We start from the raw sequence: 12918 nt of genomic DNA on the forward strand, positions 1-12918 counted from the left end.
ACGGCTGTAAAAATATAAGCCCAGCTTTACTCTAAACAACACATTTCAATTGAAAACGCATTTCCAGAGAGCGCTCCCGTGCAGGCGGAGCCGCAGTGCAGCATCCTCGGGTCCCACAGCGCAGTGGGGCCGGGCAGCCGCCCCCCCACGGGCACGGTGCGCCAAACCCGGCTCTGTGCACGGCCCCCCTGCTGCACCAGCCGCGGATCCGGCGCTGTGTTGCAAAGTGCTTGGAAAGGGAATCACAGAACCTCGGAGCACTGTCTCGCTTCTGCAGCACAGTGAGGGTATAAATACATTCAATTGCTAAGGAGGGTTATTTCTGCTCTCCAGGCTCTCGCAGCGTTGAGCTCCTTCCCGGTAGGCACTTCACACACACATCAGCCCCCGACTCCCCGGCGTGGGGCTCCCAGCCCGCTTTCTGCATTAGGATGAGTGGGAGGGATGAAAACCGGATCGTAAATAACCAGGAACAAACACTCCGCAGCCAGGAGCCTTTGTGTGACGCCCGGCTCTACCTCAACGTGCTGGGATTGGATTTCTCAGAGAAGTGCTTGCAGGGGAATAGTCCAAAAGCAGCTGGCACGGCAGGGCTCCATGCACTCAGTTCTGTGCCCACTGCCACCTGCTGTCCCCCCAGCACTGGGAAATGGGCGCAGCACCCCCTGCTCCGCTCCCGTGCATGGGGCAGTGCGCCGGGGGCCGCCAGCACTTCCCAGTGCAGCACCACCCCACTCCGAACCACCGAACTACTGTGCCACGATTTCCTCAAAATCAGAGAGCTGCCTCATCTGCTCCAGCTGCATGGAGTGCCTCCGGAGGAGCTTCTTTTTGGTTCTCAGGTCACCCCGCTTGGGGGAGCTGGGCGCGACCGGCACCAGGGCCCTGAAGCTGGCGGCCAGCGGGGAGGGGGCCTTGCTGCTGGCTCCGATGTCGGGGATAGGGGGGCTGGGGTTGACGTTGAGGGGGGGCAGGTAGCCGGGCCGGGTGTGAGCGATGTGGTCCAGCAGCAGCGTGCCGGAGCCGCGCCGTTCCAGCAGGTTGGGCGGGCGGCGGGCAGCGGCGGGCGAGGTACTGGGGGCACCATCCAGAGCCTCCCGTGAACCGCCCAGCAGAGCCAGGTGAGAGCCGCTCAGCTTCCTCCTCTCTGCGGCCACCTTCCCCAGCTCGGCCATGACGGTGTCACTGTCGTGGTGCTCGGCGCTCATCCGCCTCCAGTGCAGGGTCTCCATCACCTCGCTGCTCTCCGGCGGCTCCGGCACCGTGCTCCTGCGGGGCAGGCGCTGGGGGCCCTTCTCGAACCCCTTCCTGCAGCCGGATCCGGGGGCTGGCGGCGTGCGCAGAGCCTGCTCGTCCACCAGAGGGAAGAGGGAAGCGTCCTTGCTGCGGGTGAGGGGAGCCTTCCTGCACAGCGCGAGCTCCCCGATGCTGCTGACCAGCTCATCGTCCGTGCGCACCCGCTGCTCCTCGTGGTGCGCGGCCAGCACTGAGGGTGCGACCAGCCCCCACGGCTCCGATTGCAGCCGTTTCAGCTGTGGCAGCCGTGCCCTCTTGGTGGTGGTGCCACCCCTCCAGCCTGGGGAGGGTGGCTCAGGGGTGGCCTTGGTGGGGGGGCCGTCCCCGGGGGGCACCTCCTGCTCGGTGTGCTGGGGACACGGGGCGGCTGTCTTCAGTGCCGTGGTGCTCGCCTCAGAGGGGACCCTCTCCTTGAAGTCCAGCAAGGGGGGCATGTTCAGGTACTGCTTGGTGGCCTTGGTGCCAGTGGCTGACTTGTCCATGGTGATGATGATCACCTCCTTCCCTTTGGCTCTGCAGGCGTTCAGGAGGTGCTGCAGAACGTCCTTGTCGTCGGCGTTGATGGCGTGCACCAGTGCAGAGGCCCCGGAGTGGTCCTCCAGGCTGGGGTCGGCCCCATTGTCCAGCAGCAGGGTCACCACCTCACCGCCCGCGCCACGGATGCAGGCGTGCATCAGGGCTGTCTTCCCAGACTTGTCCTGGATGTTGGGGTCAGCTCTGTTGTCCAGCAGGTACTTCACCATCTTGGCCTTGCTGATGCTCTGCTGGTCCACGTGTGTGGTGATGCAGGCCACCATCAGCGCCGTCTCCCCCTTCTCATTGCTCTCATTGATGTAGGCCCCCCCCTCCAGCAGCAGCCGGGTCAGCCGCAGCCGGCCCAGCCACACTGCCTTCAGGAGGGAGTTCCCCCCGGTCTGCAGCTCCGTCACCTCCTCCATGGCACGCAGGGCTCACGGCAGCTGGGGAGGAATGGGGATGGAGAGGTGAGGCTGCCAGCAGCCTCCGCTGAGCCCTCCACACATGGACAGCCCTGCAGCACTTCCCACATTGGAAGAGGTTGAATTTAGGTTAGACGTGTGTGTGTGTGTGTGTGTGTGTGTGAGGCTGTGCCCAGCTTTGTGGGATTACCTTTGTTGGACTTCACTTGTGGCCTGAGTTTACTGGTCTGCCTTCTCTTGGTGATTTCTGCTTGTACAACCCATAGCTGTCAGCAGCCTGTCCCTGCCCTACAGGTGAGTCTTGCCCCCTGTTCTCAGCTCATGGCCTGCCTCCCTGCATGGGACATCTCTGCTCTATCTGCTCCCTGACAATACACCTCAGTTCACCTTGCCTTGCTCTCCTCCTCCTCTGCTCCTATGGCCACACTGATATTTCCCTGGACGCAGCTGATTTCCTTCAGTGCTGGAGCCATCAAAGCAGCCCTGCTGCTGGCACGGCTCTGCTGTGCCTCAGAGGCTCCTTGCTCTGTAATACAGAGCACAGCTGAGGCTGTGAGCATCTTCTGTGCTGCTGGGGCTGTGGTCTTCACTTCTCTGCTGTACATGGAAATCCTAGCAGCTGCTGCTTTGCTGTGTGTAACCCTGTGCTGCTTCATGGTGCTGTTGGGAGTCTTTGTGTAGGAGAGTGCTGTGCAGAGCAGCGTTCTCATGCAGCGCTCTGCATCAGGGCTGGCCCCGGGGATCAGCCGACGCCGTCCCTTCTGGAAAGCGCTTCCTGGCCCAGCCCGGTGGGGCTTTGCCGGCCCCTCTGCTGACCCCGGGACTCGCAGCCGGGCAAGGCTCCCTCGTGCTGCTCGGCGGCACCGTTCGGGAACCAAGTGCCTGGTGGTTGTGTGTCCCTGAGGAGCAGCGCCTGCAGCGCTGGGATCCGCTGAGAGCCATGAGCGGGGCACAGGCGGAAGCTCACGGGGCCCAGCACCGCGGGGATGTCAGCGGTGCGATGTCCCGGGATCCCAGGCACCCGCTCGCTCCTCACTCCCATCATCGCTCCCTGCCGCCCAGCGCCGCGCAGCGCTGTCCCCTCGCGCCGTACCCAGCCCTCCCCTGGGGCATCTCCACCCGCTCCATCACCCGCAGCGCTCCGCAGTCTGCGCTCACCGCTCTCCCCCACGTCACACGCGCGATGCTCTGCCTGTCCTCCGTCTCCCCCCCCCCAGCCCGCGCCCATTGATGCGCCGCTCCCGCAGCCCCCGCCCCGCCGTCAGCTCCCCGGACACTGCACACCCAGGGGGTCCCGAAGGCTCTGAGCGCTCCCAGCCCCCCGGGCAGCGCTGCGCCCCGACACCCCCGGACCGATCCCGAAGTTGGCCTCACCTCCATCTTCTCTCACCGGTGCTGTGGTGCCGCGTCCCTTCCCTCTGCGCCGGTCTCGGTGCGGCGACAGCGGGGCGGGGGTCCCTCCCCGGGGTCCGCCCCTGTTACCTGCTGTGCCGGTGCCCGTTAGCGGTGTGCGGTGCCCGGTACCGGCCCCGCTGTGCGCACCGGGATTGCGCGGAGAGGAGGGCGCGGGGCGGCGCGTCCGCCCCCGGTGGGTGCGGGGAGCGGCGGGGGAGGGGGCGGCCGGGTGCGGGGCTGCGTCCAGCACAGCCGGGTCCGCGCGGGGGCGGGACGGTGAACGTCTGGATCCGCGTGTGCGGGGCGGGGCCGCGGCCCGTGTCTGCCCAGGGATGAGCGTGTGTGTGTGCGCACGTCCGGAGCGCTCCGCGTGTCTGTGCGGTGATGCACGCAGGGCTGTGTCTGCGTGGGTGTGAGTGTGTGCCGGGTGGCTGAGTGCGAGCACAGTCCCGTGTGAGAACCTGTGAGTGCCCAGGCGCTGCGCAGTGCTGTGTCTGCATGCAGGGGCTGTCTGTGTCGCTGCCCATCTGTGCCCACACGTGTGGCCGTGTGTGCCATCAGTGCCCATTATGGAGCCCAGGTGTTGCTGGGGGCGGCCTGGCACTGCAGTACACCCCCACTGAGCTGGGGACCCTCCTTCATTGGAGGCTGTCAAGGCTGAGCAAATTGGGCTGAGCCCACAGCTGGGGTTGGACTGGAGACCCCCTGAGGTCTGTCTCCCAATAGTGACACTGTGTTCATGTGGCCTGAGTGCATCAGTGGAGATGTCAAAGTGTTCTGCTGTACAAGGGAGCCAGAGGCTGCGCTCTGCTTTCTAGGGCAGAGATCTCCCCTCAGTGCATGCAGAGCAGCACAGTGATCATGGGCATCCTACTGTCACTGGGGCAGAAGCCACACACCAGCAGTGTGATCACAGGGATCAAGCCTTCCTTAACCTGAGGCTGCTGGCAAGCTGTGGTACCACTGGGGGCAGATAATCAGCCAGAGGGTGGGAAGTGGCCGTAGATGCACGGCAACTGTGTTCGGCTCTGCCATGTGGGAGAATGCTGCTGCCTGAGCTGTGGTTGTCACAGTGTTCTGTGTCTGGGTTGATGTTAGGGGAAAGCTGACCAGGTGGGCACCTGGTGCTGGGTGGGGGTACGGCCACAGGGGGAGAGGGCAGTGGGGAAGGCGAGGCTCTGGGATGTGTGAAGGCAGGGCCGTGTGCTGGTGGCCCAGAGCAGGCATTCCATGCTGGGTGGCCACCAGTGTGCTGGGCTGTGGCTGCCCATGGTGCCTACCATGACTTACAGCAGGGGCAGTCCCATGAGTGGGGTCAGGGTGCTCTTCAGAGCCAACTCCATTTCCATGTAAAGCATTTCTGAGTTTGCCTTCTGCTTCCTGTTTAGTTGAATAATCCATAACAAGTGATTAATGGAGATGTGCCACCCCTTTCCTACTTGCACATCATCACAGGTTGCATTTTTAACAGCGCTGTTTGTTATTCATTGTGGTTTGCTGAGTGATGGTTGCACAGCTCCCGGGCTGTGGAGCTGCTTGGGGGGCACAGTGTGGTGAACCCAGTGCCATTCAGCAGGAGGGCAGTGAGCCTGTGGTCTGTGTGATATGGGAGGCTTCAGCTGAGCTCTCCTGCTCCTCCTGTGGGGTATCTTGGATATGGGGAGTATGTGATGTTTCAGAGGACAGCAGAGACGTTGGGTGCTGCTTGGGCCACATCAGCAACCTTGCAGGCAGCTCTGGTTTGCCCGTTTCAGCTTTCTGGTTAAAATTGGAGCCTGGCCTGGAGGAAGAGAGGGCAGCTGGGGCCACACTGGGGTGTCCAATGTGTGCCTGTGCACCATGGGGGGTGGTGCAGGGGCTATGGTGGCTGAGGCTGTGAGCACAGGACTTGGGGCTGTGGTTCCCTGTTGTCACCCCATCCCCAGATATTTTGGGAGCAGCAGCAAGTGCAGCTGGTGTCTTGTTGGGACCCGGCTCCAGCTGGGGCAGGGGCTGCTCAGGGTGTGTGGGGGAGCTGGGCAGCTTTGCTGCTGGGCTCAGCTGAATGTGCGCCATCTCCCCAGGAGCTGTGCTCGGCTGGCACTATTTTGGGCACTCAGCAGAACAGCTGGTGATCATCTCTTACACAGCGGCGGCTGTGCAGCTATTTCTGCCAGCTCATCCCCACACAGCAGCTTTTCATAAACGCACCCACCCGGAGGGATGGACGCAGGTCCTGGGGAGGTTTGGTGCTGATGTTTTGGAGACTGTCAGCTCTGCCCCAAGGGCTGCTCCTGCACTGGATAGGGCACCTCTCTGCCCCATAGGGGTCAGTGGGGCACAGAGCCTTGGGCAGCCCTGTGCCTATGTGGCATGGGTGGCTGTGGGTACCAACTCCTCAGTGTGCACATGCGCTGTGGCCTTGTGCTGGGCTTCTCCCAGACTCCTGAGCTCCTTGAGAGCCTGTTCTGTTTGGGGCAGGTGATGCGGCTGTGAAGCCTTCACTGTGTGTCGGGGCTGCTGAGGGTGCCTGCAGTGTCCCCATGTTCGGTGCCAGCTGTGCTGAATGTGGAGGTGCTTTGGGTGAGGAGGACTGGGTACTCACTGCATAAAGCTGCTCCCCCTCAGACCTGAGCAGGAACATGCTGTGTGTTTGCATCCACATTAATTTTTACCTTGACTTCTGCTGGAAACATTAAGGAAGTATCAGCTTCCTGTGGTGTAAGGAATTAGCTGACATCCCTGATGGCTGTCAGTGGCAGAGGCCCTGCTGCGACCATCTGGCATGGCCATCCAGCACTGTGTCTGCTGTGCTGTCCCTGCCCTGGCTGCAGCAGGGCTGGGGGCTCTGCTGGGCACAGCTGTGCTGCAGGGACATCGCATGGTCACAGCCCCAGTTGTTGGACTGCTGGTGCTGTTTCGTGCTTGGCTTTAGCAGGACCCAGGTCTGAGTCTCTATGGGAAGGGAAAACCCCAACCAGCTGCAGCTTAAGTGCTGCTGCAGGAGCCTCCTTGTCTATGGGGATGGGATGGGGGGCAGTAGGGATGGCTGGGGATTGGCTGCTGGGGCCCTGAGATGCCCCCTCCCTCCATCTCCCCATGCCTGCTCTCCATCCTGCTTCCAGCCGGGGGGGCCATGCTGAGTGTGGGGCTCCCAAAATAGCGGCCCCCCGCCCTGTGAGCGCTGGCAGGCAGGAGGCAGGTGGTGATGCAGTGCTTCCGAAAGAGGCTGCATCATTGCAAGTGGGTCTGATGTTTCTATAGCAACCCCGGGGTAAAAATAGTGTAGGAGCATTTAGGAGCTGTCAGGGCCTGGAGGAAGGGCTCCTCCAGTGTGCTGCTTTGCAGGGTGGGGGCTCACCCATGGAGTGCAGCTGCTGCGGGTGGTTCTGTGCAGCTCACAGGGGCTGGGGGCTCTCCCAGCATTAGCTGGGCTCTGGAGCTCCTGCCGCCCACCCGAGGCCCTCGATTTCTGCTGACTGAGTGTCTTTGTAATGCACTCATTAGAGCTGAGGAAGGTTTGAGCAACGTTTGGGGGTGGGTACAATCCGGGTCATGCTCCGTTGCTGACCCAAAAGCTTTGTGCATTCATGCAGCTTTGAGACTGATAAGTTGTGCTGAGGCCTGGAAACAGAAATGCCACTTCAGTGTGTCACCGTGCAGTGATGCTGCTCATCTCTAATCACTGCTTGACATTCATCACAATTTATGCTGGTGTCTGGCTCTCCCCATTGCTGTGTTGTACCCGGAACCTCAGCCTCTGCCCCTCAGTGCGTGGGGATGCTGAGTGCCAGGTCTGGATGGAGCTGTGTGCTGGAGCCCTGTGCTCCCCTGGAGTTGGGCTGGTGCTGCTGTCCCTTACCCAGCTCCTCTGGGCACACAGAGGTGGAAATGGCACGAGCTGCAGTGCACTCATTTCTCTCTCCTTCCCATCTCTTTCCCCATCTCTGTCACTCCTGCAGTTGGTGGTTGCCTTGACAACATTTGTCTCCTTGCACTCTCATCCCTTTTTGCTCTATTCTCTATGAATTCTTGCACCTCCACATTTTTTTTCTCTCTGCTGTGCCCTAGAGGAACCGTGGAGGCCCTTTGGCTTAAGGTGTGGAAGTGCAGTTGGTGTCAGGCTGGAAAACCTTGGGCCCAGGGAGGGAGGGCAGGCACTGCTGCAGGATGAGGGTGTGCTCAGCCCCATGTGCTGCCTGGTTTCTCTGAGTGTGGGGCTGCTTCTGCGAGGGAAATGCTGTGATCCAGGCACCCAGATGAGCCCCACATCCCCCAGTCCCCATCATGCTGTGCATGGACATGGCAAGGCTGGTGTGATGGGAATGGGCCGAGCAGCACTGCACAGCACCTGAGCCCATTACCTCTGGCATTTAACAGGAGGTGTAGGAGGAGCTGAAGGGCAGCTCTGTTTATGGCAGTTATTTGCTGATTAACATCAGAGCAGACAAATGTCTGGACTGAACATTGCACTGCTTGGCCACAGGGCTGGGGGCACAGAGCAGTGCCCACCCCGGAGCTGTGCCACGAGGAGTCACACCATGTGTCACCCTGCCCAGCACAGCCTGTGTGCTGCCAGAGCGGCACCACCTCCTGCAGCCTTCACTGGGTGCTTCCCAGCCCTGTGTCCTTCCTGCTCCCTGCAGGCTGTGCACAATCAGTGGCTGCTGCTGCAGCTTTTGCTCCTGTTTGCTTTGCAGTGGCAGAAGGAGAGACAGGCGGCTGTTCCCACCCAGAACTCCAATTCTTTTTTTTCCTCTTTAATTTAGTGTTATTAAACAAAGTTGTATAAATATTCATGGGAACGAAATCAATGCAAAAATATTCCCTTCTCTCCTTTTGCCGGTTTAATTTTAGAAGTTCCTTTTCTCCCGAGCTCTGCTGAGAAGTCATGGCAGCTCTTTCCGGATGGTGCCTCACTTCCAACCGTGTGGATCCTGCGGGGTAACGGTGTGTGCAGTGACACGAGCAGAGCTCCAGCATCCCTGCGGATGGGGGACGTGCTGCACGCGGGGGGCCGATGGGTGGCAGTGCACAGCAGCATGGCTCAGTCACATTGCATGGATTGTCCCTGGTGCAGCCCCCCCCGGAACACGAGGCATCCCCACCCCACACACAGTGCTGTGTGTCTGCCCGCTGCCTGCACTGCCCTGTGTTGCTGTGGTCAACCTTAGAGCACAGAAGGTGAGCTCATCCCTCAGCCTGGCTCCTCCGTCCCTTTCCCATCTCAGGCACTTCTGCTGGGCCTGTGCTCCCCTCCTGCTCCGCGCCATTGCTGTGTGTTCCATTGGGTTGTGTGCTGCTGGGCTGGGGTGGAGCCACAGAGATTAAATACAGCTCATTTTCAACTGCTGGTTTTGGTGTTTGTTTGTTTTTTGTCTTAAAATCATGCAAATGAAGGCATTACTGCGGCGTTTGTCACCAAACATCGGGGTCACTGCTGTGCAGCAGCTGAAGATGAGCAGTTGCACTGGGGCAGCCCTGCAGCAATGTGCCAGCACCGGGTTGTGCTGGGAGACCGTCAGCTGGAGAGCAGCAGGAGCTCTGCAGGAATGCATCAGCACAGCAATTGTGCGCTTAACTGAGGCGGGGCAGCAGGAACGGTCGTGTTAAAACCTACAGGATGAGCCTTGCACTGGAAATGCGTCCTGTGAGATCCTTACCTTGTCACTTGCCGACTTACTGAAGATCAGCCCCGAGCTGATGCTGTGGGGTGTCGGCTCTGCATCCCTGCCATGCTGCGCCCTCTATGCGGCTGTGCCACCGCACGGCTCCGGGTGAGCAGAGGTGTGAGGTGGAGGAGGAAGATGATTGGAGTTTGTATTACACAGCATGCTTGTCGGAAGAGAATTGATCTGTATTTAACAACAGCGGTGCAGTAATAACCTACAATTACTTCTGAGCGGTGCAGCGGGGGCGGCTCTGCTGCTGGAGGAAGCTGGCATGGCACGGAATAGCATGGCATAGCATGGCATGGCACACAGTGCACGGGGTATGGCACAGGGTCTGCTGGGCTGTGGGAGTGCTTCCTGTCCACCTGGATCTGGGGATCCCCAGGTTAGGGTTGTGCCCTCCCCAGGGCAGAACAGAGGAGCACTCCCCTGCCCTCCTGGCCATGCGCTGTGAAATGCACTGCAGGGTCCCATTGGCCTTCTTGGCCACCAGGGTAACTCACTAGTCTGCCTGTTGGCCACTGGCACACCCAGGTTCTCTGCAGAGCGCTTTGCCAGCAGCTCAGCCCTTTACCTGTGCTCAGAGCTGTTCCCATGGCTGCTGTGCAGGGGACGAGTGTTGTTATCCATCCCTCCTCCCTCTGCGCAGTGCTGGGAAAACGCTGCAACGCCTCTCTGGCGAGAAAGCAAATTATGCAGGCTGATTTTGTTCTGAAAGCTTCTGATGTGTAAGCAGGGGAGGAAGACGAGGTCATCTGTGTGCTTCCATTGCTGGCTGTGCTCCAGCTGTGCAAGGGAGGGTGCTTTTGTCTGCTCGGTGCTGGGTGCCCTGAGGCTGGGGTGGTGCATGGCTGTGGGCACGGCTCTGTTTGGGCAGGCAGCACCTTCTGCAGGAGGGGCACTGCTGATGCCTGACTTCACCTCTGCTCACCCCCATGTTGCAGTAGCTCAGGCTCACAGTAGTTCTGCTCCCTTCTCCCTGGCTGACTGCAGAAGAGCCAGTGGGACAGAGTGTGGTGCAGAATGGTGTATGCCCCAAGTGTGGTGTGTGCCCCCCAACCAGCCCCAGCACCGGGCACATGGCTGCAGCTGCGATTCTGCAGCTGTCTGAAGGGCTGCAGGACTTTTAATATCTCTGCTGAGTGAAATTTCCTGATTCGGCTTTCATGTCCCCTGGGACACTTATGAAATATCCGGATTCTGGTTTTTTTTCTGAAGAAGTGGAATTTCCTATTTATGGATTTAATATAAGGGCTACGTGCTTGGGGAGGGCAGGGGCTGCGTGGTGCTCTCCCCGCTGTGGCTTTGCCCCATTGCTTCTCCCCCTGGCTCAGCTGGCATCAAGGCTGTGTGGGGAATTCAGCTGCCTCAGTAGTTTTCCAGCCCGCTAAGCCCCCTTTTCACAGCTAATCATGCTTTGTGATGAGTGAAGTTCAAATGCCTCCACCAACCTGTTGGCAGCCTGATGGGCACGGAGCAGGCGAGTTTCTGGTGTGCACACCCTGCACCCTTAAGCAGAAGCGCTCACCCACCTGCTGGGAGCCCTGCTCTCCCTCTGCTGATGGATGCCAGCCATGTGCTGGGGCTGGTCCTTTCTGGAACCTCATCTGTCCCCAGTGAACCTTGGTGCAAAGTGCTTGGACGGTTACAGAGGGCTAAGGGATGAGAGCAGTGGGAAATAGCTCCAGGAAGGTAGAGGAGGCTGGAGATGTGCAGCAGGATCTCTCTGGTGGCTCAGAGCAGCAGGGTGTGAGATGAGTGGCTGAGCGTTCTGGTCCCATCTGATGTGAGGCTGGTGGCACAGAACCAGGCTGCGGTGCCCCTGGCTGCAGGCAGGAATGGGCTCCAGCCCCGGGTGCTGGGAAGGAGCTGCGGCACCCAGTGCAGCACACTAGCATGACCCTGCCCTGTAGGAGGTCTGCATGGTGCTGGAGCCCCTCTGGCCTCAGGGAGGGCTGAATGCCCCCAGCTGGTGTCCCACAGCCTGCTCCTTTCTCCAGCCAGCCTAGCGTGGCTGCAGGCATTAAGCAAGCAGCCCTGGTTACCTAATGCTTCTGCTTTGCCTTCCTAACCAGCTGGTTTTGTCCTCATGACTCACGATGATATTTGCCTTTCTGTTACCAGCATTTCTTTCATCAGCTGCAGCCAGAGCCGCGCTGCCACCACTCACCTTTAAAATCATGGGAACAGTCGAAATAAATTACTTTTAATGCAAACAATGTCAAGCGCAAAGAAAACAGAGGCATTCTGCACTTATGCAACTCTTACTTTTGTAATTGCTTTTTAATCAAAGTCCCAAAGAGCCTCAACAGCAAGTGAACTTCACCAAAGCACAAGCGAACTGCAAGCTGCTCAGTCAGCACTGCCTGCTTCTTCTCATGAGCAGTCATTCAGCAGATTCCCCAATCCTCCCCCATGTTCACCTGCAGGCCACCTGTTATAGAAGCAGAAAGAGGAAAAGCTCGGAGCGTTGTGACCCGCCGCGTTCTGTGAAACCCAACATCTCCAGCTGCAGAGTGGGCTGCGCTGCTGGTCCTGTGTGCAGCCAACCTCTGCAGAGCACTGCGCGTCCAGGTGCTCACACCACCCACACACCCTTATCAGTTCTCCGTCCAACAGTCAGAGCGAAGAAGCTGGGCTGGAAAAGTGATAAGGGGGTGAGAGCAGCCGCAGGATCAACTTCTCCTGCAACTTTGGCGTGGAGGAAGAAGACGAAGCTGGTAGCAGGTGGAGGAAATAAGATGTCACCGGCTCCTCTCTGGGGCCCTCTGCTCTGGTGTGGGGATGCTGCTGGAGGAGCAGGCGATGCTGTCGGGGCAGTCCCAGCCTCCCGCTGCCCCGCAGTGCTGCCGCTCTGCCGTGCTGCAGACACTCCCCATTCACAAATTTCATAACCTCCAGTCCCCTCCCTGCGGGTGGGATTGGACGCCCCGTGGCCCCCCCGGCCCACAGGATTAGGCTGTACAAATTGTGGGGCTGCAGCCGGGCGGATTCGTCTGACGCTGCAGAAAGGTGCTGGCGGCTGCATCTGTGCACCCCAAAACTGCCCGCCCCAAACTGGGGCTGGGGTGTCCCCACCTGCAAAGAGCGAGGGGTCGTAGCGATGCCTCGGGGGATCTCCTTCCTTTGTGCCATTGCTCCTGTCTGCACTGAGTCCTGCTCTGTGAGGTCAGACCCTGTGGCAGCCCCCTTCTGCCCCATGTCCCTGTGCCAACTGCCCACAGGGAGCAGCTCAAGCTGCCAGTGCACCCAGGAAACCCCAGAGTGCAAGCAGACCCCAGTGCCCACTGGGCTGAGCACTGGAGGGGGGCATCAGGCAGCCCCGAGCACCCCGTGTACCCCTGCTGAGCAGAGCCTGGAGCTGAGGAATGCGGTCCCCCCTCTGCAGCCCAGGCGTGTGCTGGCTTGGTGCCGTGCTGTCAGACCGATGTGCACAGGAATTAGAGAGGAGATATCCTGCATGTGCCCATCGAGGGGTCGCTTGGATGAATCTGGAGGCCCTCTCACAGAGGCCAGGTGAACCCCAGCAGCTTCTCAGGGCTCCAGGGGTCAGTTCCAGAGTGGTGCTCTCTGCTCAAGGACCCAGCACTTCAGGAACAGCCTCTACCCTGCAGGGCGCAGAGCTGTGTGCTCAGACG

The 12918-nt window shown here is 60.1% G+C and overlaps 1 protein-coding gene across 1 annotated transcript; it reads right to left on the reverse strand.

The window, feature by feature from the left end:
* Window positions 1–2: 2 nt before the first annotated feature.
* ANKRD34C (ankyrin repeat domain 34C) lies at window positions 3–3888 on the reverse strand. The gene is made up of 2 exons (XM_015873457.3): window positions 3609–3888; window positions 3–2255 (listed from the first exon to the last, which is right to left on the reverse strand). The coding sequence occupies exon 2, from the start codon at window positions 2232–2234 to the stop codon at window positions 750–752; it is 1485 nt and encodes a 494-aa protein (XP_015728943.2). The 5' UTR covers window positions 2235–2255; window positions 3609–3888; the 3' UTR covers window positions 3–749.
* Window positions 3889–12918: the final 9030 nt, after the last annotated feature.

The sequence above is a fragment of the Coturnix japonica genome, chromosome 14 (genome assembly GCF_054131305.1).
Source record: "Coturnix japonica strain WE chromosome 14, WE-NBRP24, whole genome shotgun sequence".
NCBI lineage: Eukaryota > Metazoa > Chordata > Aves > Galliformes > Phasianidae > Coturnix > Coturnix japonica.